This window comes from Elephantulus edwardii, unplaced genomic scaffold (assembly GCF_000299155.1).
Source record: "Elephantulus edwardii isolate Elephantulus edwardi_28Jun2011 unplaced genomic scaffold, EleEdw1.0 scaffold00012, whole genome shotgun sequence".
In the NCBI taxonomy this organism is placed as follows: domain Eukaryota; kingdom Metazoa; phylum Chordata; class Mammalia; order Macroscelidea; family Macroscelididae; genus Elephantulus; species Elephantulus edwardii.
The window spans coordinates 24,919,981-24,947,574 of NW_006399762.1; the positions used below are offsets into that span (position 1 = coordinate 24,919,981).

Genomic DNA, 27,594 nt, shown 5'->3' on the forward strand with positions numbered 1-27,594 from the left:
AATAAATAACTGTTTCATTGTTGTTCAATCCCTCCCCTGAGTTCAGAACAAACATAGCATGGTGAAAGCTATTTTAAAAACTTCTCTTAAAAGCATTCATTGATCCTCCTATTGGATTTTCAGTTATTAATTCAAGTATCTATTCAACCTTTACTACCAAGTGTCAGGCACCATGTAAGCACTGAAGCTGCTTCTGACATAAAACTGCTTCTCACTTTATGAAACTTCCAATGTGGTGGGACACTACAGACATTTAAGTGAACCATCATACTAAATCTCAGGATTAGCCTCAGATGGTTAAAATGTTCAGCTGCTAACCAAACTTATCTATTCAATCCTTATTGTTGGGTCAAACTCGGAGCAACCAACTCACCATCAGATTTCTAAGGTTTTAAATAGCTTTTTCTCCCTATGAGCTTATGATGAGTTTGAAGTGCCAGAGATGGGCAGTGTTTGGGTGAGCAAAGCAACTAGATACATACTATACTACCAAAGCCCCTTTAATTTGTAAAGGACTTGAATTAAAATACCTCTTTGAAATCTTAAGGAATCTGAAATGAGAAATCATCTAGTAAGCTGAATGTTCACCCCCCACCCAAACCCCACCACACCGCCACCAGGTGTCTCTGAAGAAAGAACTGGAAATTTGCTTTCCTGAAAACTGAACACTATAGATGCAGTTCTGCCCTAAGCACAGGGAGTCACCATGAGTCAGATCAACATCACAGCAACTGAGTCCTTTTAATGCCAACTCTTGGGGAGCCCTTGTGTTTCAGATTAGACCTGTACTCCATGGGGTTTGCACTGGCTTATTTTTTGAAAGAAGATGGCCAAAGTTTTTCCTAGGATACCTTGTGGTGGGCTCAAACCACCACATATGTAGTTAGCAGTGAACCCATTGACTGTTTGAGGCACCAGGAACTCTGAAACATCAACAATGTTTTTTCAAAAACCCAAAATTGAATGCATTGTCTTTTAATTGATCCCAACTCATAGTGCCTCTATAGGACAGAGTGGAACGGTTTGGCTCCCAAGGCGTGTACAGCGGCAGACTGCCACAACTTCTGTGAAGCAGCTGGTGGGTCCTCATCACCCCCCTTCAGTTAGCAGCCAAGCAACAGTGCAGCCAATGTATGAGCTATTTCATTTGTTTTGGAATCCTCTTCTCTGACTCCTGAATTTATCCAGAGCAAACAACAAGAGCAATGTGTAATGATTACTAACATTTAAGCCTGAATTTATTTACAAAATAATTTAGTGTCTATTAGGAGCCAGACATGGCTCTTTGTTTTGTGTGCTTACATGGTAACTTAAATCCTCACCACAATTCTGTGAGGTTGGTACCATTATATTCTCTCCCCTTTATGAAGGAGGAAATTGAGATTCAGGAGGGTTATTTTGTCCAAAGTCATCAAGTTAGTAAGTGGCAGACTTGAGCTTCCAACCCAGACAGGTTCCCAGACAGACATGGTAGTACCCAGAGAACAGGATTTCAGGAGAGCCTGAATTCAAATCCCAAGTGTGCTATTCAGTATTTTTGTGATGTTTAATAAGTTATATCACTTCTCTGAGCCTTACTTCCCTCATTTTTCAAATGCAGATTTTATTATTTACAACAAAGTTTAAAGAGAAAAAAGTAAGAGAAGCAATGTTGTTTTCTATTCAAAAGCATTATTAAATAAAATACACAATTTTTCTTTCTAAACGAGTCTTAATACCTTTCTAATACAGCAACCCCATGACCTTATTAGTGAATTTTAATAGGAACTATTAGATCTTCCTATTCTCTACTGACTGTATCTGCTATCTAATAATATTTTTTTATTAAAATAAAAATTTAAAAGTTTTCTTTATTCCACCTGCCCTTCTCTGTTATCTCCCAACCTGAAAAAGCCAAAAGCCCAGAGGGGGGGGAAAATCTTTGTTGATAGTTTCTTTTCAGTTATACAGAAGTTTTCTAGAGATTTGTACATTCCTCACCTTACGCTTTTAATTTACTGGTATATTAGCAGTCTTTTTATACATTCATTTCGTTGGTTTTAGCAGTTGTAAAGTAGCCACATTAAAATACATGTGTTTATAGAGTAAATATACAATTTAGCATATCTTAGTTATCTATTACTGTTATAATTTAAAAAACACAGAAGAATGACATTTAACAAATAGACATTTATTTGAGCATAGTTTGTGAGACTTAGTGTCAAACACATGAAGCCTTCTCTGGGCAGTTTTTCTGTGTGTGTGTGTGTGTGTGTGTTGGTTCTGAAGAAAAGTGTTTGTCTTCTTTCTGTATCTGTGGGCCTGGCCTTCCTTGGAGATCAACATGTGTCTTGGCATCAAAATTATTCAGGCCACATTCCAAGGAGACTCTGTGTATTTGGTTGGATCAGGCTATGAATAGAATAAGGATGTTATATATCCCACTCTGTCTCCTTAATACTGCCTGGATAATCACATCATATCCTATCTTATAAGATTATTACATCATTATATAACTGTCAGGTTACATCATTCTGTAACTGCCAAGCCACTAAGAATCATGGTCCAGCCACATTTTAGGAGGACACACACATATTTTCAGAGAACACATATTTCAGGATTATACAATCCAATCTTTAAAAGCATGCAAACCAAGATACCTTTGGAACAGGAAGAGAAACTTTATTAACCAACATGTTAGAAGAGTAGAGAATCCCTGGATTGTTTGGGTTTTCCCCCCTATTCTCTGAGGTCATTGAACTGTACTGTCTGGTACTAGAAATTTTCAACAGTCACCAACAGATCTTGTTTAAAGTCTCTGTAAATTTTCATTGACATTAATAAGAAAAAAATTTAAAAATCTTTATATTAGTAACTACAAACAACATTTCATGAAAATATTTAGCATAGATTTTAATATACTTATAAAAAAATATCTTTGTAGGATAAATTCCTATAATTCTTATAGTTTTCTGGCTGGGAGTTTAAATGTGTAAAAGTCCTCAATAGTTTGTTTGGTAGTTAGATGCCCTTTGTTAAAAGAAAATACAGTGCTGCAAAGAAGCAAAGCCATTTGGATGAGGCGAATGTAAAATTGCATTTTATTAAAAATATAGAGTTGTGTCTCAGTCTGACCTCCATTTGCTAAACTGGAACACAGTTGTGACTGAAGTGAACCTGAATGACCTTTTAGCACTGAATCTTGACTCATAGTTCCTTTGAATTAAGTCTTTTTTTCAAGTTGTCCTTGAAAAACAGTACCTGAAATAGTTGTCAAAGCCTTGCATTGTGCTTTACACTGAAGTTCTAAAGACTTTTTTTTTTCTTTAGAAGTAAAAAATGAATGCAGCAAGCCATCCTTCTTCAAAGTCAGTCCAACTTATTTTCAGCTTAAATAGGCAAATGGTCTTTTGGGAATAATACACTAGAAGTAGCCACAAAATTTGAAGTATAGGAGAGGAAACTCCATCAATCTAACTGCAGTTTAAGATGTTAGCTGTCACTGTCCTCATCATTTGTGAATAAAAATGCAGTTAGAAATAGATGTGCAGATTTACTAAAAACATCAAGACTATCCCATTCATGACCACAACAATAAAAGCCTGACACTCACACTTTTTAGTCTCACCTCTCTAATATGTTTTATCTGTGTGTACACTTTTATTGTAAGGAGTATATAAAATTATGTAACTTCATTTAAAGATTCCTTATAATATTAATATTTGTCATTCTAATTTATCTGGAAAGAACATTAAATTACAATGTGACTCATTTCTCAATAGCACTTCCTTTTGATATTGGCGTATAATGCTTATTTATCTCAGGAAGTACAAGAAAACTATGTTGAAATAAGATATGTGTCCTCATAAGTTATTTATGTTGTATCTTACCTTATATATCTATTTTCCCTCTCAAAAACGAGCTCTTTGGACAAAGGTGCCTTTCTTACCTGTTTCATCTTCACATCCCATAAAACCGCACACAGAGAGTAGTTCATGAATTTTTACTATACTGTAATAAATGAATTGACACTTCCCAGAATCCTGTAGCTTGGCTGTGTTACTTATACTTCTTTTTATACAACCTGGATAATAGCAGAGTGTGCCAGAGACCTCTAGCCTAGGTTTGAAAGTGTTTCCCTTTTTCATTTTTAAATTGAGGTGAAATGCACAGAACACAAAATGAATCCTTTTAATTGAACAGTCCTGTGATACTTAGTACATTCACAATCATGTGGACCCACCACTTCTCTCTACTTCCAAAACCATTCCATCACTGTAAAATAAAGCCCATGACTGTTCACATTTTAACTCCTCACTCCCCTTTGAGCTATTCTGGATATTTCATATACATGGAATCAAAGATTTTTTTTCCTGATATAATTTATTTTAAAAGTAAAGCACTTTTTAGTAATTTCCTCCTTCTTTTCACTCTTCCTGGATTCATTCAGGAGACAGCTCACTTTATTCACTGTTCAGTTGTTTGAGATACCTTACAAGTGATCAAACAAATGTAAAATTGAACCTGGAGAGCTCTAATTTGTACAGTGGTATCAAGGCATCCATTGATCTCTTGACTGCTGCTTCCATGGGTGTTCATTGTAAGTCCAAGTAAAATTAAATCTTTGGCAACTTGAGTCTCTTCTCCACTTATCATGATTCTGGTTATTGGTCTAGTTGTGATGAGTCTTGCTTTGTGTTGGGGTACAATCCAGACTGAAGACTATAATCTTTTAGTTTCATTGTCAGTAAATTCAAATCCTCTTTATTTTCTGCAAATAAGGTTATTTTGTCTGAGTGAGGCAGATTTTTCTAAATCATCCTCCAATCTTGGTGCTATTTTCTTCTTCATGGAGCAGAATGTGGGAGATTTTGATCATACTGGGCAACACTGCCAAAGACGGTGATGTGGGAGACGTTCAGCCATACTGCAGCAGAAATTTATTGTTTTTATATAATATTTCCAGCTAATTATAGCAGTAAGGGAATTTTTAACAAGCTCAGTTCATATGTATCAATATGGCTACAAAGCTTTGTAAAATCACCTTATTTTCGTATTGAATTCGCTTATGCACACCCTTCAGAACAATCACTAGTAATGAATGACGCTGCCTACTAGGGGGCGCTGTCTGTATGAACTGCAAGAACATACTGTTGTTTTCTTGCAGCCACTTATTTTGTCAAATTTTCCAGTATTTTAGCCATCATATTGTGGTTGTTTTATGTTGTTATGTACTATCAATTTGCTTGTGACTTATAGCGACCCTCAGTACAAAAGCCCTGAAACCTGCTCTATCCTGTGCTAACCTTATTGTCTCTGACATGCCTACCCTCATTACTCCAGTCACTGAATCAGTCCATCTCACCGAGGGTCTTCCTGTCTTGCACTGTCCCTCCACTCTTCCAAGAATGATGTCCCTGTTCTCACTTCAGCAGCACATATACTAAAGTTGAAATGATACAGAAAAGATTACATGGCCCCTATGCAAGGATGACACGCAAGCATGATGTCCCTCTCCACGGATTGGTTGCTTCTTACAACATGCCCAAAGTATGTCAGACAAAGCCTCAGCATCCTTGCCTCCAAGGAGCAGCCTGGTTTCACCCTCTCTAGGAATTAACCTCTTTATTCTCCTGGTAGTCCATGGTATATAAAATACTCTTCTCCAGCACCACAGCTCAAAGGCATCTGTTCTCTTTCTATCATCCCTAGTCATTGTCCACCTTTCTGAAGCATAGCAAGTAATTGTGAAGACTATAGCATGGATCAGGCGCACCTTAGTCTCCAGATTGTCATCATCGTTCTTCAGCACTCTGGAGAGGTCCCTTATTGCAGACTTTAGTAATGCAATTCATCTTTTGATTTCCTGGCTGCTGGTACCATTGTAGAGTACTGATTGTAGAACCAAGCAAACTAAAGCTGTTAACAATCTCAATATTGTGGTAACTGGTGTTTATAAACTTACGAAACTGTTTTAATTATGAACTAGTCATTAAAGGAAAAAAAGAAGCATTTTAAAAGGCTTCTGCTTCATTACTCAAAAAATCTGTCATCATTGTAGGGTCAGAACTGACTTATTGCTAATCTTCCAGCAGGTTTTCAGAGACTGTAAAACAGAGGGAGGAGATTGCCCATCTTTTACCCGTGGAGCTCTTGATGGGCTCGAGCTGCCAAAGAGACACCGCTTTTAGGTTAACAACAAAACACCCCACACACTATGCCACCAGAGCTTCCCAAGTCCTCTATGGGCTAATAATGTAACTCAGTATAGAAAGATTTTACAGTAAAGTTTTCTTAACATTCATATAAAAATATTGCATTTAAACAGTGTGCAACTATATAATGTACTATTATGTGGTTAGAATTGATAAAACATTACTAAGAAGTCTGTATAATCTTGTTGGAAGGATCTAACTCCACTTCAAGACACTCATGAGTTACTGAGCTAGACAACATCAGTTGTAGTGATACCTCTATCTTTATGCTTGTTGACATAGCACCAGGAAATAACTAAGAATATGATACACAGTACTTATGAGGTTGTGACAAAAAAAACCCCAAAAATCCAAAACCAGAGGTAGTGGACACTAGTGTTTAGTGGTAGAATTCTCCCCTTCCATACAGGTTCAGTTCTTGGCTCCTGCCCCTCATCTATATGTACAATGTGTCTTTCAGGAAAGCCTTCCATGTTACTATAATCCTGAACAGGGTTTAGTGGTGCATCTGGACTAAGATAGGCTAGGAAGAAAGACCTGGTGATATACTTCCAAAAATTGTTGTTATTTTTGTTGCATACCGTTGAGTCAGACGGGCCCATAGCTGCCCCTCCAGTGAGTTTTCAGAGGCTGTTAATCACATGGAAGGAGATTGTCCATCCTTCTCCTAAGGAGCAGCTGGTGGATTCAAATTGCTTGCCTTTGGGATTGCAGCCCAGCTGCTTACCACTAGGCCATCAGCACTCCCTTCAAAAAATTAGCCAGTAAAAATCTTAAGGATTACACACTCTCATCTACAGCTGATCCTGTACTGGGTGCAAGAAGACAGACACCCTTTCATCCCATTTTGCATGGAATTAACATGCAATAGCAATAGAGAGAAAGTAAAATAAAGCCTTCAGGGAAACTTTGAAAGCAATTGGGAAATATTCAGCTACTACCATAAAATCTTTCTATTAACAAATAAAACAAATCTAGGAAATCTATCATTATGGGAAAAGTTGTTCTTAAAAAATCCCAATATATCACAGAATTATTTCTATTAATCTTTCACAGGAAAAACTGTAAAACACCTGAATATGCAGCAGTTGGGGATTGCTTTGCATAGCTGATAATGAAATAATTTATAGACTATCATAAAAAAACTATATCTTATAAAGCTAATGAAAAAGCACACCAGTAGAGTGTATAGGAAGGCTTACAATTGTTAAAAATACCTAAACATATGTAAAAAAGACAGAAACAAAACAGACTGTTATAGGCTGTTGAAACTTTGAATGTATTTTTTTTCCATGTATGTTAAAAGATTATTTTCACAATATATGAAATCAAATAAAAAGGGAAGAACAAGTGGGAATCCCCTGATGTTCATATATTAGGGAGGATGCTATACAGATATCTAAGCAACATTTCTCTTCCTTGCCTCAAAATCTCAGTGTGTATTTTGTCCAGTTCCAGAGGCTTACCATTTTTTTTAAGTAACTCTGGCTACCATGGTTATTCTTTGAAACTCTAAACAAAGTTTGTATTGTTCCCTGGCAGCATTTCTTATTTGCATTAAACCATGAGTTATGATATTAGTGCATCCTGTTATGTACTCTTTGAAGAAAGCAAACCCGAGCGCTCTTTGTTTCTGGTTGGAGACTGAAGGAGAGCCCTGTTTCAGGTGTATGGCTTCTAAGTTCTAATGCCTTATGTGTACAACAGCATATCAAAATTTTTCCATAATGCCTACTGTTATTCTGTCTTTTTTTTTTCTGGTCCTTTTATCAAAGAATGTGCCAGAGTGAGGATTAAAGCATCACTTTGTATAAAACTAATGCAGGAGGTTAAGACTGTCATTTATGAAAATGTAGTATAATATTCATAAAACACTTTTCTTCTCCCAGAAAGATAACACAGATGTCACATTGCTTAGTTTAATTGGCAAGTATGCATAAAACACCTGTGTTGTTATTGTTGTTGTTGTTAGGTGCCATTGAGTCATAGACAACTCATAGCGACCCTATGAACAAAAGGCCTTAGGACTGTTCATAGAGTTTCCGGAGGCAAGCCATTTCAGAAGTGGATACCACTCCTGCTTCCAGGCTTGATTTAATCAGGAAGCTCCATCAAACACTGCCCACCATGGGTAACCATTATTGCATTTGGCACATCAGTGTCACAGTGTTCAGCATCACAGCAACCACAAGTTACCTGTGTACAGCAATGCACAGACCAGTGCTGTGCCACCTAGAAGAATGTTTGACAGAAACACAATTTAAACCTGGCCTGTGGGCCACAGATTAAAATCACCCACCTTGGGCTTGGTAGCATAACTTTCTGTCCACTAGGCCAACGTAGTTCTCTATGTTGTTGTTGTTGTTATTATTGTTAGGTGCCGTTGAGTCATAGATGACTCATAGCGACGTACAAATATTATTTAAAGCAAGTGTCTTAATATTCTGGAAGAACATTTATAAATGAGGAATATAAGGCAAATGAGAGTGAGGAGAGAAATATTTACCATTTACCTTTCTCAAATTTATAACAACTAGTTGATTTATTCATTCACTTAGTAATTTAACATGAAGTAAAGGGCTCATCCTGTTAAACTGATCTTGAGCATGGCCCAGTAGAAAAAGAGTTGTACTGCCAACACAAAGGCAGGCAGTTCAAATCCACCAACTACTCCATGGGAGAAACGTGAGGTGTCTCCTCCTGTGCAACCTGCAGAAACCCACTAGAGGGTCAACTAATGAGTTGGTTCTGACTCAATGGGGATGAGTTGAGTTGTTACCTTATAATTTTTTGTGAGGATTAAGTCATTTTTTTTTTGGTAAAGGTTTATGGAAAAAAGAAATAAACTTTTTTGACAGGTAATAAGTGCTTAGGAAATGTTACTGCTTATTATCAGCATTGCACGCTTTGAATCTGAGAACTCAAGAGTAAAAAGGCCCAATCTCTGCTCTTCATGCGCTTTATTTTAGAAATAACTAAGGAAACAGGTGCTCTGCTGATGTAATCTATAGGGAATTACACTGCTGAGCCAAAGGCCATGCCTCTCTGGTGGTTCAGATCTGTCAGAGGCCTCTCTGAACAAGATGAGCAATCTCTTCCTGAGAGATTTGTTGTGTCAAGTCAGAACTGACTCATAGTTGGCTTTCCAGTGAGTTTTGAGGGGCAGTAAATCACTCTGGAGGAGATTGCTCATCCTTCTCCCATGAAGTAACTGGTGGATTTAAACCATGGACCTTTGGAATTGTAACACAGCTTATTAGCACTAGAACACCAGCACTTCTTCCTGTGCAATTTACAGCCTCCTTGAGGGTCACCTATGAGTTAGTCCCTACTGAATGACAATGACTGAGAGAGAAAGGAACAACTTTACTCCTTTTGTAAAGAAGACATTTGTCCAGTACTGACAGATTTAGGGGGATATTTTATAAGTGAAAATATAATACAGTTGACATAAATGTTAGCTACGTAGAAACATGGATGACCAGGGGATCTTTCCTTTGCTTTTGGGCCTTCCAGGGGCCTTTTTTCATGTCTAAAAAGACATGTAATAACCTTCCTGAAATGGGAAATTTTTCTAGTCTAAAGGCTAGCATCTTTTCACACCAAATCATGAGGATACTGAAAGCCACATATTTTGATACTTGATATGAATTCTTTGTACAATGAAATTTGAAAAAGTCAAAACCATTTTCATGTTTTACTTCTGTGTCAACTATGTATGCAGTGATTAATTATATGTTCAAAGATGTGCATGTCCTTAAAAATTCAGAGTTGGAAAAGATAATTTTTCTAGGTCTAATATAAAAACCAATTATTCAGTCTTAATTTTCCTAAGCTCATCCACTTTCTATTAAGTGATCTCTGTATTTTTAAGAAGTTTTGAACTCATTCAACAAATACTTGATGCCTTCAGTGTCCCTAATAGGGTGCTAGGTATTAATTTCCATTGTTAACTTGCTTTAGCTTTCTCAGTAGACAAAAGACTGAGCAAAGAATTCTTTTACATCATGATATTTGGACATATGATTTTGAATTATGTTAGCAAACTAGAATTTACACTGGTACTTATACTTCTTCACACTGGCTTCTGGGATATTATTAGATTATTCTCTCCTATAACAATGTATACGCTGTCTTAATTTTTTCTGTTTTATTTAGTAATATCTATTTTTCATTTTGAGGGGGATCCTGGACTACCTGGAGCTGTAGGACAGAGTGGAATACCAGGATCAAAGGTCAGTTCAAATAAAATCAAGCAGAGTGATTTGAGATATAAATTTCCATCAAATTCCAAACCATTACAATGTTTTATATCCCACTGCTTGTGCTTCTAGGGTTTTTCAAAACTATACTTTGCTACAATCCAGAGCTTTGTGACTAATGAATAAATTATGTTTGTGATTCTCATCAGCATGAAAAATGCAAAATATCAAGTAGAATAGCACTGTCTGAAATCTTTACTCTGGGTTATTTAAATAATGTAAGAAAGCTCTTGTTTCTAATAAAACTATTATAATTTCACCAATTAATGGGCAGTTAAAGACAAGCCGTATCCATACAACCTAAAATGGCATGAGATTTAAAAAAAAACACCACCTAGCTAACAATAATGCATACAGTACCACTGTGACTGTCTCTCAGTATTTGGCTACCTCAAGCCATTATGCAATGAAGTTAATCATATGAAGAGCAGCATAGAGATGAGGCATGTTTAAAATTTAAAGATGGACATAGTCCTGAATTACTAAGTGGGGAAAAAATGTAATGAGGATATTTTTTTGGATTGCAAGTTTTCTTTGTTTCTTGAAGAACAAATGAATCTGTTAAATATAAAAAGATTGGTGACAGTTTCATTTAAACCAAACAGGCAGACAAATCCCAAATCCTTTGATGAGTGAACATCCCTTGAAGTACAAAAACTAATGTCTAATCCCATCAGCTGTGCTGGGGTGTATCTGTACTCACAAATGCCTGTCAGCTGATTTTACACATCACAATGCTATTGACAGGAGTCTAGAGCAGACCTAAAATTTATAGACCTGTCCCTTGTCCTGCAAGAGGGGAAAGAAAATATTCCTTCTGGGACTACAGCCATTTTCCTGTCATCTTCTCTTTCTTGTTCCATGTTAAAAAGTCAAATGATTGCAGTTAATGCTTAGTGCATGTTCATGATGCCGTTCCTGTGTTGCCTAGCGACCATCAGGATAGATGTTGAGCAGTGGAAGTGGCCAGAAATTCAGAAAGCCAAAGGGTCAGGCTGAGCTTCAGGCAATGAAAGGAGACTTGCCTCCAAACTGACTCCTTGAGTGGGTTTTAATTAAAAACAATATAGTAAGAAATAGTCTGATCTCATGGCAACACTTACTCAGCTTTGCATAAGTGAAGTTTTGTTACAATGGGTGCATTTCCTTCAGAACTCTCCCATTCCATCCTTTACCCCTTCCTTAGTAAAATGATAGTGAGATTTTCATCAAAATAGATTTTTTACATTTTAGTCCATGTGCTATTCTGGCCATCATTTTGAATAAGAACAGTTTTTCTAAATTCACTTATATTCTGCCTTAAATCAACATTTCACTTGAAAATATCAGTGGTTCCCAACATATACCTAAATTGGAACATTCTAGATACTGACCAGCTAAAGGGAACTCCTGAAATTGGAAAAGATCTAGTTCAAAACTGGATGTATATACTTATGTTAGGAAAGAAACTGCAGAATCACCAGGATGTACTTAGTATAAAAGACGTTATGGACAAATGTGCTTATCTATCTTATCGAGTTTGCATTTGGGCCAATGGAAAGTAGTAAACTCTTTAAGAACCCTCTCAAGACCTCCAATCACCATGGCAATGTTCTTTTTAGTGTACCTTTCCATTTCTAGATTATAATCTTAAAATATCTTTCTTTAATCCTTTGAAAGCAAAAAAAAAAAAATAATAAGATTATTGTACTGGATACTATCATCTGTATGTTGCTAGGCCCAAAGCAGTGCCTATCTGGTGGTTTTCCATGGGACATAAATGAGCAGTCTCCTCTGGTGCAATTTACAGCCTCGAAAATCTCCTGGAGGGTCAACTGTAAGTTAGTTCCAACTTGACAGCAATGAAAGAGAGAGTAAGAGAATTCTCTAGGAAATCATCTCCTGGTTTTGTTTTGTTTTGTTTTTTGCATATGGACATTATATATCATCAAGTAGAACACTTGCCCAATATGTTCCTACCCACCCACTGTCATCTAGTCAATTCTGACTCCTACTAACCCATCATTGGTTTTCCCTGGTTATAAATTCTAACAGGAAAAAACTGTCTTATTTTTCTACCTCCATGTGACTGGTAGATTCAAACCAATGACTTTTTAGTTAGTAGCCCAATGCATGTTACACCAAACCACCAGGGTATGCTCAATATCTCATGTGATATCAATCAATATCAATATTTGATTTTGAAACTTTTTAATTATTCATTGTATAATTTTCCATTCAATCTTGTTCATTTTGCTCAGGGAGAACCTGGAGAACGAGGAGAAAAGGTAAGAATTTTTCTGACTGTATTTTTCTTCTCTCTTCCTCTCCAACAGAATGGTTTCCTTGAAATATGTAGACAAAGATGTGTGTTTAAAGGTTTAAAGAAACAGAGAGAAAGAACAAATTTAAACACTCTATGTTAGGCTTTTGAATAGGTTTCAAAAATCCCTAGGCTTGACTGCAGCATTTCTATTCTAACTACTCACTAATGCCATTCCAATCCTTTTCCAAAAATCCACATTTCTCTCTACTGCATCTTATGTCACTAGGTTAAAAGGATACAGATGTTTACCTTCAGCAAATACACTGAAAGGTGCCCCAGAAAGAATTCCCATAAAAAGTAAAAAAGAGAAACAAAAGGAGAAACGAAGTTCTGTATGTGAAATGTTTCATAGAGTCCCTTCCATACTGAGCCTGTCTTCATTATTTTTAGATTCCCAGCGCACATTGCTATGCTTGTTTTCTAGTTCTCATGTTGTTTAATGGAGCTCTGGTGGCCTAGTGGCAAGAAGCTGTGCTACATTCCCCAAGGCACATGGTTCAAGGTCACCAGCTGCTCCATGGGAAAAGGAAGGGCAATCTCCTCCCATGCAATTAACTGCCCCTAAAATCCCCCTGAAAGGTCAGCGATGGGTTTTGACTCAATGGTAAACAACAACAACATGCTGTTTAAAACTGCTAGAGAAGTATACCTTTTCTGTAGGAAAATACCAAAATACTACCTAATGTGATCCATAAATGGTCTCTGGTCTTCCCAACAAATCCTTATCCCATTAGAAGCTCATCTAAAGATCATGCAAACTTCTTGATCTATTTGAACACTTTTTCAGCGGGGGTGGGGGGTGGATTGTGTACCAATGAGGGAGTTTTTCTTTTGCTTTTCAAGGAGAGGAGCAAATGGGGGGGAGGGGGGAGGGGTTTGTGCGGAGAGAAGGGTGCAACAATGAATGAATGGAATCCCAAAATCTCTGTAGATGTTCATTGAAATGAAAAATAAACAACCTAAATTTAAAAAAAAAAAGCAAAGTAAAAACAAATATGCATCTATTTACGTGGAAGAACACAATGAAGGGATAGGAGACACAACTTCTTGAGGGTATGGCTCAGTCTAACCCGTCACTTCACAAGCACTCTGAGCCAAATTCCCTAAAAAGGTCAGTTTTGTTTATTAATAAAGGGATTTTCAAGCAATTTTTCCAAAAAGCCTGCTAATAGGCTGTGTATCAAAGATCTGTCATAACAGATCACCAGTACTTTTCTCTGGCAAGCTGCCAGTTCATAGTAATTAACTTGAAATGAATTAGGCATCAGATGAGTCTTTTGTGTGGGATTTAGGAGGGAAAAGGAGCCATTCCATGGTCCAGGAGTGTTCCAGGGTTGCACGGGCCCCGCCTGGGCTGCTGTCCTTCATCCATTGCCAAAGACAAACGCCTAACATGGTTAACTTCATGCTTATATGAAACAATAAGTGGGGAAAAAAGAGAGAAAGAAAAAAATATGAATGTCTCCCTTACTCATCCATCCTCTCCAAAGGCAGTGTTTGTCAATAGTTTCTCTTTTAAGGAATGTTTTTCATACATGGAAAAGTGACCACCTAGGAAGCTAGAGAGAAGGGCACTCGAGCCTTTGGGGTGTAAGGACAATAATGCGTTGTTATTGCTAATGGCTGCCACATTTAAGGGCTCATTGTGTGCCAGATACTGTCCTGGTTACTTGCACTCTAATTTGCCCAGGAGGTGCTGGAGCTGAGCTTAGGCCCCAAGCCGTGCTTTCAAATGCATGACATTTCCACTATAGCAGATTTGGTAAGACTTAAATTAAAGAATACAGAATTTAAGGAAGGTTTTCCAAAACAATGCATGTTTTGTGTAGAGAGAAGACTTCAATGCAGAAAGGTATATACAAACAATAACTAAGGAAATATACACTTCACAAACTTATTTTGTTCATGATTAAAACTCATTTTAAAACTCTTTACTATCAAGTCAGTTGTGACTTGGCAACTCTCCATTGTGTTTCTAACCTGGGAATCTTTTCAAGACTGCTAATCTTTCTCCCAAGGAGCAGCTAGTGAATTTGAACCATAGACCTTTCAGTTAGCAACCCAGCATGGAATTCACTACACCAACAGGGTTCCTGGGTCAACCTTGTTGTTGTTGCTGTGTATTGTTAAGTCAGAACTGACCCACAGCTGACTCTCCAGTGAGTTTTCAGAGACCGTAAACATCATGGGACAATCTTGTTCATCTTTCTCCTGTGAAACGGTTAGATTTGAATTGAGTACCTTTGAATTGGCAGCACAGTTCATTACCACTAAGACATCCAGTACCTTGCACTAGGAAGTCCACTGTCAGAGACCTCTCCAAATTACTGAGGAGCAATGACATCAGATTGACGACTAAGGTGTGCCTGATTCAGGCTGGAGGAAGAATGTTTAAGTTCCATACCCACCCCAAAGACATAGCCCCAGGCCTGACCATATCTTGATAAGGCTTGACAATATCATGATACAGACCTCAGATCACATCCTGATGAGACTCCTACCCCCAAGTTCCCAAGGAAACTATCAACCCCTCCTGAACTCCTTATTATTGTGTACTGACCTTCCAGCAAGTTTTCATAGGCAGTTTAATAACACTGGAGGAGATTACTCATTCTTCTTCCTCAGAGCAGCTAGTGTATTCAAACTGTGTGCCGTCAGGATTGCAGCACAACCTCCTACCACTAGGCCACAAGATCTCCATCCTCGATAAAAAGAAACTGCCTTTGTCTGCCTGCACAGCATCCTGAATTTTGTGCACAATTGCATGGCATCCCTCTCATGTCTACTTAATAAAAACCTATTTGTTTCTTGGGGTCAGCTGCTCCTGCTTCTTTTCTCCCTCAGCTCTCTTACTATCTAGCATGGGCCATCGTCTTTTCAATCACTTGCTATGCTTCTGAGAGCTGAACAGTGAATAATCATGACAGAAGAACTGATTCCTTTGAGTTGTGGAGCTGGAGAAGAGTATCCCATAGAAATACTCCTATGTCTACTGAATATCTATCCCATGGACTGCCAGGAAAGCATACAGCTATGTACAGCCAGAGAGTTCCTCAGAGGCAAGGATGGCAAGGCCACATCTCAGATTTTGGGCATGCTGCTAAGACAGGCTATTCCTGGGAAAGGGACCAAATGCTTAAAGAGGTGGAGGAGGGTCAGTGAGGGAAAGGAGACCCTCAAAGAGACACATTGACACAATGCTGTTGTTGTTGTTGTTGTTGTTATTTGCCGTTGAGATGCTTCCGACTCATAGCGACCCTATGTACAACAGCTCTATACCCTGCTCTATCCTGTGCCAATCCTATTGTCTCTGACACACCTACCCCCATTACCACAGTTACTGAATTGGTCTGTCTTATAGAGGGTCGTCCTCTCTTGTGCTGTCTCTCCACCCTCCCAAGCATGATGTCCCTCTCCAAGGACTGGTCCCTCCTTGTAACATGTCCAGAGTATGTCTGACAAAGCTTCAGAATCCTTACCTCTAAGGAACAGCCTTGTCTCACCCTCTCTAGGATGAATCTGTTTGCTCTCCTAGTAGTCCATGGTATATTCAGTACACTTCTCCAGCACCACAGCTGAAAAGCATCCATTCTCCTATTATCCCTAGTCATTGTCCAGCTCTCCAATGCATAGCAAGTAATTGCAAAGACCATGGCCTGAATCAGGTTCACCTTAGTCTCAAGACTGACATTGTTGTTCTTCAGTACTTTGGAGAGGTCTCTGACAGTAGACTTTCCCAATGCAATTTGTCCTTTAAATTCCTGGCTTCTTGTACCAAGAGTGTTGATGGTGGAGCCAAGCCAACTAAAGCTGTTTATAATCTCAATCTCTTCACATCTACCATGATGCTGCCAATCAGTCCAGAGGTGAGAATCTTTGTTTTCTTGATGTTAAGGTTCAATCCCCATTGAAGGCTTCAGTCCTTGACCTTCTGCAGCAAGCATTTCAGGTCCTCCTCAGTTTCAGCAAGCAGGGTGTGTCATCTGCATAATGCAGATTGTTGTTGAGTTTTCCTCCAATCCTGATGCCACATTTCTCCTCATAGAGCCCAGCCTCCAAGATAATATTTTCTGCATATGAATTGAAAATTATGGAGATAGAACACATCCTTGACGCAAACCCTTCCCAATTTTGAACCATGCAGCGTTTACTTGCTCTGTTCTGTCGACTGCCTCCTGGTCCAAGCATAGGTTTCACATAAGCCCAATCAAATGTTCTGGTATTTCCATTACCCTCAGAGTAGGCCGGTTTACTGTGACAGTCAAGGGTAGGTCTTAAACAAACAGAATGGGAAAGAAAAGACAGAGGCCAGGTGGTAAGAATGACACAAAGAAGGATGCAGACCGGAGGAGGCCAAGAGAGTGTGTGTGAAGGTCTCAGCAGAAGAGAGAAAGGATTAAGTAGGCTTTAAGTGCCAGGATGAGCTGTTGCGGACAATCATAAAACCACCTTCTTTCTGTTATTGTGGAAGAGTTTTAAAACTGCTCTGCTTGTCCACTGTAATAAATTCTTTTTGTACTAGTTGATACTAGGCAGCTGGTCAAGTAAAAGTATATTAGCTCAGTAGGACATTTACAAGATAATTTAATATGTAGTGTTTTAAAAACTTAGTGTTTATGAGAGAACACATAAAATCATGAAAAATAGCCTTTGTTTAATGCCACCAATGTATCATACATGTATTATTTCTTTGCCTTTTTTTTCTCCTCAGGGGGATGCTGGAGAAAATGGCCCCAAAGGTGACACAGGCATAAAGGTATGATTTGTGAAATATGAAATGTTATGTGAGTGAGCAAGAACTTTAACTACATGTGTAAGAAAATAGGAAGGAGTTCTGGTAACTTAGTGGTTAAGGAGTTGTCCTTCCAAACAAAGATAAGCAGTTCAAATCTTCTAGCAGCTCCATGGAAGAAAGATGGAAAGCCTCCTCTCTTGAGACTTAGAGCCTCTGAACACTTGAGGGAGGGCCAACTAGGAGTCGAGTCTGACTTAACAGTTCATAATAACAACAATATAACAAAATTATAGTTTCCTGATGTATGTGTATGGGAGAGAGAGAGTCAGAGAAAATTGTTCAGGATTAGAAAAGATTTAAATATTTGATTATTCTATCAGCTTCTAGCTAACTAAAAAGTTAAATATTTTGAGAGGAAAATCATATGTCACAAATAATACAAAGTAGCTAAATTTTCAGTAATAAGACTTTCAAGGGAAAAAAATACACATTCATGACAAAGGTGATATAATCTTTGTATCAAAAACCATGAAATCAGAGGTTCTGAAGTGACTTGATTGTTCCTAATTCTAACAGCTTGCAAAAGCATGAGGTCAGTAAAAGAGAGAAAGACCTTCAGTGGGATGAATTGACAGAGTGACTGCAACAAGAGGCTTCAGCATGATGGTGTGTGAGCACAGGGCACAGTTTCCATTTATTGTTCATAGTTGATACAAGTAAGAGAATATGCCAGAAATGGGGGTGATATTTAAATTAGTGTCACTTGATTAAAACTGTTAATGCTATCTTAAAAACGTGCTTCAACAAAATCAAGTTAATGAATGGATATTTAGTTAGCTTGTGTCTTTTATATTTAAAAACCCTATTATTAGCACTTTATTAACATAATTATTAGTAAATTAGTCTTGTGGTTCATATTCCTGCCTTTCTTTCTTTTTATTTTTTCATCAGTCTTTCACTGTAGACACCAAGCTTTGGTTTGGTTTTAAACTTGACACACATTTCCGGCCATGTGTTAAAAATTAAGAAAATCTTTCAAGAAACTGAACATGTAATGAAATCAATTTGATTTGAAATTAAATCAAATTAAGAAATTGAGCAATAGAAAAAGAAAAGTAAGCCTACATTTCTTAGGAAATTACTAGAGTACAGATAGATAGTGGTTAGTCATAAAAACCTACCTACCTATAAAAGATAAATTTCTCATTCTCATTCCTGTAAATATTACTATAAGCATGGCACAGATAGTAGGAATGAATTAGTGTCATTAAACAGCAGCTGTGTTTATATTCAACTAGAGTCAGTCTAGAAATTAGATTAGACTTTCAGTTTCCTGTACATAGATTTTCTTAGTTTCAACACTATTGGATTGTGGGTTGGATAATGCTTTGTTGTAGAGGTCCATCTTTGCACTGTGGACTGGTTTTCAACATCCTTAGCTGCTGTCCACTTCATGCCAGTATCAGCTACAGCCCTCTTCCCATAGTTTGGACAATCAGCCATGTCTCCAGACTTGGCCAAATGGCCCTGTTGTAGGACAGATTGTGTCCAGTTGACAGATACTGCTGCACGCCCATTTAACTTTGTTGTTCAATAAGTACCACACTGCAATCAAATATGGCATAAAAATGTTTATTATTAATGAGAGCAGTGTTCTACCTCAATTACTCTTGAAGCCAAAATTTGAAACCTCAGATAAATAAACCTGAATGTTATATTTTCTTATTTATGCTTAAAAGCAAGGGTCAGCAAACTTTTTCTATAAAGAGCTAGAAAATAAATATTTTAGGTTTCATGGGCCATATGGTCTCTGTCACTACTACTCAACTCTGCTGTTGCAGGGAGAAAACATCCATAGACAGTATATAAACAAGTGAATGTGGCTGTGTTCCAATAAAACTTTATTTATGGATACTGAAATTTTAATTTCATGTAATTTTCATATGTCATAAAATACTGTCCTTTTATTATTTTTCAACAATTAAAAATAGAGACATATTCTTAGCTCATCAGCCATTCAATAAGAGGTGGCAGCTGGATTTGGCTCACAGTCTGGTTTTAACTACCTACCTCTGTTAAAAGAAAGAAAATCTAAACAGAGTAATCTCTTACAGTGTAAATAATATGCGCCAAGTTTGAACCATGCCTATACAGATCAATGTAGAGAATTTTATGCTTTAGAAAATGTATTTTAAAGCTTTATTTTTAGAACATTAGGACAATAATTGTTTCTTTAATACTGAATTTTTAATATTTAATTTTTCAGTAGTAGAGCAACTAATTTAAAAGACTGGGCTTATCTCAAAGGAATACTATTTTTATTTTGTTATATTAATGAAAATAATTTACCATGCTGAATCACACATGGTAAACTTTTAATAAATGTCAGTCTTTCTTACTACATGAAAATTAAAATCAACTAGATTGGTTGTTCTTCATTTTGAACAAAAAGGTTTATTAGCCGAGATTAAGTACAAGGTATGCTCCAGTTAGAACGGAAATCATTTCTATAAACTTTCAAGGGGTCTAAACAGGATGTTATAAATAGGAATCTGTAGTGAATAATATGTAATCTGATCTGTAGCAATCGTCCTGGAGAATGCTGTAATTGGAATATAATTTTTGATGTGTTTTTTAAACATTTCCTGCTTCTGTCATATAATTTGTTTCCAGCATGTTCAAAACACTCTTCTTATAGCTTTTTTGTTCAGTATGTGAAACTCATTCATCATTTACCAAGTTTGAGACATGGAATAAGAAAAAACTCTTCTGCCATTGATGTAGTAAATTACGTCATTGACCGATTCACTTTAATAGGATCCCCCCCCCACCCCGTTTTGATCCAACTCATTGCCTTTGGATGGTAAAGCAATCTAAACCTTTCCAGTCTGGTCATCTGGAAATGCTGTGGACCCAGTAAAAATCACCAGGCTGGGTTTTCCTGTGGCCAGCAACTAAGGTATATTCTCAATTTAAAAATACCCTGCCAAAGACTAATTTTACCTGAGTATACAGTTATTATTGAAGAATTATGTTCCAGGCTTTGGAGTGTAATACTTCTAATAAGAATAATTTAAAAATTAAGTTAACATTTTTTTCTCCACTTGAAAGTAGGGAGTTTGCCCAGAACACATCATTTTCTTGATATGACTTGTATGTGGCTTCGTTCTCTGTTCTTGCAGTCTACCTTCCTACAAATACACAGTCTTCCCACTTCCATTTTACATGGCATCTTTGATGATCTTTGCTTTGCAAACTCTGAGTCCATATTTGGATTCATCACTTTAATGATCTATTTTTTCTTTAACTCTAAGCAGAAGACCTAATCCCACCCAATCAGTGTTGGACATTCTCTAATTTAGCATATTACTTCTTTCATTTACAACATTTTGGCCTCATGTTCTCCTCCCCTAAGCTCCTTATCTCCACATGCTCACATTCCAACCTCATTCACCTTCCAGTTTACTGAATCTTTTAAAATTCTTTTTCTTAGCATGAATGTTTTTTCCATTTCCTCTAGATAGATTTAAACTGAAACTATTGTCCTAGAGTCAGTTCTGACTTAAAACAACTCTCCATTAACTTTCTAAGCTTGCATGTTGTTGTTGCTAGCCTTTGAGTCCAGCACGACTCATTGCGACCCACTGAACAAAATGCCTGAAGCCTCTCTACAACTATCAACACTTAACAAAATTCGTAGTTACCGGAGGCATGTTGTTTAGAAAGAGAATGCCATTCCTGCTTGCATAACTTTTTAAAAATAAAAAACAAACTGCGTTATACCCTAAAGAAATCAGAACTGCTACCCAAGCAGATATATGCACACCCATATTTATTGCAGCTTTGTTCACAATAGCAAAGAGATGGAAATAACCCAAGTGCCCATAAACAAGCTAATGGATAGAGAAGCTGTGCTATATTCACACAATGGAATACTATGCAGCTCTGAAAAGCAAAGAACTCATGAAATATGCAAAATGGGTGACCCTGGAGGATATTATGCTGGGTGAACTATCTCAGTCACGAAAGGACAAATACTGTGTAATGCCACTGGAGGAAATTAAAATAAGAGGGGATAAATAATGTACACTGCACTGAAACAGATGTGAAAAAGAACTGCTTAAAAGGAATATGTTGTTGCTGTTGTTGTTGTTGCTATGTGCCTTTGAGTCTACTGTGACTCATAATGACCCTAGGTACTATGTACTATGTGCCTTAAACCCTACTCTATCCTGTGCCAATCTCACTGTCTCCAACACACCTACTCCAATTACCCCAGTCACTGGATAAACCCATCTCATCAAGGGTCTTCTTCTCCTGCATTGTCCCTCCACTCTCCCAAGCATGGCATCCCTCACCAAGCATTGGTCCCTCCTTGCAACATGTCCAAAGAATGTCAGGCAAAACTTCAGAATCCTTACCTCCAAGGAGCAGCCTGGTCTCACCCTCTCTAGAAAGAACCTGTTCGTTCTTTTAGCAGTCTATGATATATTCAATATTCTCCGACACCACAGCTCAAGGGCATCAACTCTCCTTCCATCATCCCAAGTCATTGGTCATTGTCCAGCTCTCCAGTGCGTAGCAAGTAATTACAAAGACCATGGCCTGAATCAGGCACACCTTAGTCTCCATACTGATATCATTGCTCTTCAGTACTTTGGAGAGTTCTCTGACAGTAGACTTTCCCAATGCAATTTGTCCTTTAATTTCCTGGCTGCTTGTACCAAGAGTTTTGATTTTGGAGCCAAACAAACTAAAGCTGTTAACAATCTCAATCTCTTCTCCATCTATTATGATGCTGCTACTCAGCCCAGTGGTGAGAACCTTTGTTTTCTTGATGTTAAGCTTCAATCCATAATGATGGCTTCAGTCCTTGACCTTCTGCAGCAATGCACTTCAGGCCCTCCTCAGTTTCAGCAAGCAGGGTTGTGTCATCTGCCTAATGCAGATTGTTGATGAGTCTTCCTCCAATCCTGATTCCCCATTTCTCCTCATAGAGCCCAGCTTCTCGGATAATCTGTTCTGCATATAAACTGAAAATGTATGAAGATAGGACACATCCCTGACATACACTCTTCCCGATTTTGAACCACGCAGTATTTCCTTACTCTGTTCTCACACTGCCTCATGGTCTAAGTATAGGTTTTGCATAAGCACAAATCAAGTGTTCTGGGATTCCCATTCTTCTCAGAGTCAGCCACAGTTTGTTGTAATCTACACAGTCAAATGCCTTTCCATAGTCAATGAAACACACAGATGGACATTCCTCTGGTATTCCCTGCTTTCAGCCAAGATCCATATAACATTAGCAACAAAATCCCTACTACCAAGGCCTCTTTTAAACCCAGCCTGCACATCTGGCAGTTATCTCTTGATGTGCTGTTCCAGTTATTTTGGGATAATCTTCAGCAGGATCTTGCTTGCATGTGATATTAATTTTGTTGTTCAATAATTTCCGTACTCTGTTAGATCACCTTCTTTGAAATGGGAATGAATATAGATCTCTTCCAGTCAGTTGGTCAGATGGCTTTCCTCCAGACTTCTTGGCACAACTTAGCACATTCAGGGCAGCGTCCGTTTGTTAAAATATGTCAGTTGGTATGCCATAAATTCCTGGAGCCTTGTTTTTTACCAATTCTTTCAGAGCTGCTTAAACTTCTTCCTTCACCACCACAAGCTCTGACTCATACGTTGTTTCATGAAATTAATCTGTGTCCATCAATTCCTTTTGGCATAAAGTCTCTGTATACTCTTTCAATCTTCTTTTATCTCACCCTGGATCATTTAATATTCTGCCTAAAGCATCCTTAAGTATTGCAGCTTGAGGCTTGAAATGGTTCTTCAGTTATTTGAGCTTAAAAAATACTGAAGGAGCTCTGGTAGCCTAGTGGCAGGAAGCTGCACTGCAATCCCTGAGGTGTGTGGTTCAAATCCACCAGATGCTCTGCTGGAGAAGGAGGTTCAATCTCCTCCAGTACCAGTCAGATCTGATTTGATGGTGCACACACAAAGATAATAAAATAAATTTTAAAAAATAAAATAAATACTGAGCTAGTTTGGCCCCTTTGATTTTCTGACTCCACCTATTTGCACATTTCACTATAATATGAATAGGTATTATATGCATGACAACAGTCCAGAATACAAGCCTCATAGTAAAGTGAACTGGGGAGGGCGGATAGTACAACAATGAAAAGTTGGTTGGTTGGTTGGTTGGTTTTTTCCAAAGAGAAAAGTGAACTGGAGAAGTTGGGAAGGGAGGAAAATGTGCAATCATGAATGAATGGGGTGGGGAGGGGGGGAGAAGTTAGTCACTACTTCTTGACCTTTTCTGGGGATTCAGTTCATATCACTGTCTCAATATTAATTGCATTATATTATAATTAATTGTTATGTATGGGTCTGAACTCTGTGAGGACAAGGACTGTATCTTATCAGAAGACTAAAGTCCAATAGAAATACAAAAATGTGTTTCACTCATGTCCATTCCACCCCCTCCCCCCCGCCCCTTCTCCCTCTAGCCACCAAACTCTTCAACACTGTAATCCCACACTCAACCCCTCTGGCCTCTTCCCTTCCCTCTTTATATTTCCATAAACATCTCACTGGTTATCTTTCTCTTTTCACAATAGTGGTCTTATACAGTATTTGTACTATGCACCAGAGTTAGTTCACTCAGCATAAATGTTGCATGGCATTTCATGACAAGAATGCTCATTATTCTACCATGCAGCAGCTACTCCTTAGAATCTTTTTTGTAGTCGTCATCATCATGGTTATTATAATCCATAGATAATTGAATCATTGTCATTGCTATGTGCTGTCAAGTAAACTACATCTCATAGCAATCCTAAGAACAACAGATCAGAACCTTTTTCTCTTCTGTACTCTCTTCACCATCTTGATATATTCGAGCCCGTTGCAACAGACACTGAGTTAATCCATCTTGTTGAAGATCTTCCTCTCTTTCACTGACCTGCTGCTACCTTTCCAAACATGATGTCATTTTCCAAGGACTAGCCTCTCCTAACAACATGTCTGAAATGTTTGAGATGAAGTTTAACCATCCTTGCCTGTAAGGAACACTCTGACTCCACTTTCCCCAAGATATGTTTATTCTTTTGACAGTTTCTGGGATGTTCAGTACTCTTCTCCAAACCACTGTTCAAAGGTGTCAATTCTTTTGTCAATGTTATTCAACTTTCAGATCCACATGAAATAATTTAAAAGATGATAGCTTGAATCAGGCACACCTTAGTCTTTAAACTGGCATCACTGCTCTTCAGCACCTTGAAGAGATCCTTGACAGCAGATTTTCACAATGCAACACATTTTTTGTTTTCTTGACTGCTAGTACCGAGTGCTTTGGTTATAAATCTAAATAAGATGAAATCATCAACAACTTTAATAATCTCTCCATTTATCATGATGTTAAATATTAGCCCAGTGGTGAGGATTTTTGTTTTTTAAATGTTGAGATGTGATCCATTATTGAAGGCTGTAGTCTTCGACCTCCTGCAGCAAGTGCATCAGATTCTCTTCACTTTCAGCAGGCTAGGTTGTGTCATCTGCATAACATAGGCTGTTGATGAGTCTTTCTCTAAACCTGATGCCACATTCTTTTTCATAAGCTCCAGCTTCTCCAGTCACATGCTCTGCACACAGATTGAGTCAGTATGGAGAAAGGATAATGGAATAGATAGTTGTAATTCTTCAGTGGAAAGGAGAAAACAACTGAATAAACAAAAACTCTATAATGGCTTCAAAAAACTCTCAAGCTCATTGTCATTAGGTCAGAACTGACTCATAGCCCACACTCCAGTAGGCTTTTGGAGACTATAACTTTTACAGAATAAGATTAGTCATCTTCTTCTCATGCAACCACTGTTGATTCCAATCACCAGAGAGCCACTACCTTGGATTCATAGAGCAACTCCGTACAGACTATGACACGACTATGACACTAGAGCCCACTAGGTAGACTGCCATGGTAGATTATTCTATTCCCCATCCCTAAGCTAAGGTCCCTGGTAGGAAGGGAGCTCTGATGGCTTGGTGTAAGGAGATGCACTGCTGTTCCAAATGGGCACAATCTGAATACACCAGCAGCCCTGTGGGAGAAAGATGAGCAATCTCTTCCTATGTGATTTACTGCTTCTTGCTGATTTCTTACTGAAATCTTTCTAGAGGGTCAGTTATAGGTTGGTTCCAACTGGAAGGACTCAACACAAAAGCTAAAGTCACTGATACAAAGTTAGATCATAATAAATATTTAATATATTCTATAATAAATATTGAGTAAAGTAGTTTTATGATTTCTTTTGAAAGTGTGACAATTTAAAAACAAACATTTCAGCTAGTTTCTTATTTTCATGTTCTGGTAATTTTTTTCCCCCTGTTACATGCTTGTGCTTATTGTGACTTCTCTGCGTATACAGTGAGTAACAGTAATCCTTCAGACTCATCTTCTCACTGACTCATCTTCCTCCTCTGCCTTTCTGATGCTAACACTAATCCTTAAATAGAAACAATGTGGAAAGGTCTAGGAATTGACCCATCTGGAAAGTAGTGATTCTACCTCCCTATGCTTTTAACCATTAAGATACACATAGTAAGTTTATTGGTAGCCTGTTGTGTGGACAGAATCCTTATATCTAATCACTACTTATCAGTAGCATCCTCAGTTTTATTTTTGCCTAGTATGAGTATGCTATGCATGTATACTCTATGTATACTGTGTGCCCTATGAGTACAATAATGGCTGAGTGCAGAAAGCATATATTCAGGACTTTGGTGTCAGTTATTAGTTGCCATCAAGTCAGCTCACATTCATTTTCAATCCTGCACCATCTCCATGATTCTAACAATATTTAAACCCATTGTTTTGGCTGTTACGTCAACCCATTTAACTCAGGCTTTCTCTAGTTTTTTTTTTCCACACTCTATCAAACATATCTTTTCTGGGACTGGTTTTTCCTCATATTACTGATTTAGCAAGCCAGAGTCTCACCATCTCAAAACTTTTAAGGAACATGCTGGCTTTATTTGTTCCAGGGTTGGTTGTTCATTCTTCTGACAGTCTGTGGTAAAATCAGTATTCTTCATCACTGTCACAATTTGAATGTCTGAGCTCTTGTCTTCCTATTTCATTGTTCAGTTTTTGTGTATATAAAAGGTGACTGTTAAGACCATTGCTTCAGTTATGCATACCTTAGGAGCTATAGTGATAGATTTTTAAAAATTTTTAAGTATAAATGTACCAATTCACCTATGACTTCTAACTCAAACTCTCATTGCTGTTAAGTCGGAACCAACTCATAGCTGACACTTCAAGTTTTCAGGAGGTTGTAAAGCACTAGGGAAGAATTACCATTGTTCTCCCAAGGACCCACTGTCAATTCTAACATCCAGAGAGGCATGGCCTTTGAGTTTACAGCAAGACTCTCTACAAACTACACTCCTAAAGCTCCTTGATATTTAACTACAATAATTTAGAAAAAATTTGGAGACACAAAATTTCCCAAAATAGGACACACTTTTTTTTAAATCCAAGGTTTTTAAAAAATTCATTCAAAAGAAGCATCTTTTGGACTTTCAATCAATACTTTTTTTTTGCATAACCATATATAGTAAATTATTGTCCTAACTGAAGCTATAGGCAAGAATTATAACTTCTTTGTTCACTGTTGTCTCCAAAGGTCCATCTTCCCTGTACCCAGGGCATGCATGGTGCATCACTGATGCTCAATAAATATAAGTCACTCACTCCATGCACGTCATACACTCATGGGCTTTATTAACACTTGCATATGATTACCTACTAAATGTTGTGTTTGAAAATAGTAAAAAAGAAAAACAGAAATCCTTCATAATTCAATTAACAATGATAAGATTCCTTTGGTACATATTCCTTTATCTCAAATATCTTCTCACAGTATCTCTGTGACTTACTCTATTGAAAGCTTATTTCCAAACCAACTGATTCACAAAGCTAAGGTATAAATACTTAAATAATTTTTCCTACATTAATCCTATATTCATTTTCACTTTGGGGGGGAAAAAAGATTATAAACCCCATTGTTTCATTTCCACTGCTTC

At 37.7% G+C, this 27,594-nt stretch overlaps 1 protein-coding gene across 1 annotated transcript in view; it reads left to right on the forward strand.

The window, feature by feature from the left end:
* COL25A1 (collagen, type XXV, alpha 1) overlaps window positions 1-27,594 on the forward strand; it is a 701,437-nt gene that overhangs the window by 559,719 nt on the left and 114,124 nt on the right. Inside the window, exons 13-15 of the mRNA XM_006881095.1 lie at window positions 10,376-10,429; window positions 12,697-12,723; window positions 17,473-17,517. Of these exons, the coding sequence (XP_006881157.1) occupies window positions 10,376-10,429; window positions 12,697-12,723; window positions 17,473-17,517 (126 nt within the window). The remainder of the gene's footprint in view (window positions 1-10,375; window positions 10,430-12,696; window positions 12,724-17,472; window positions 17,518-27,594) is intronic.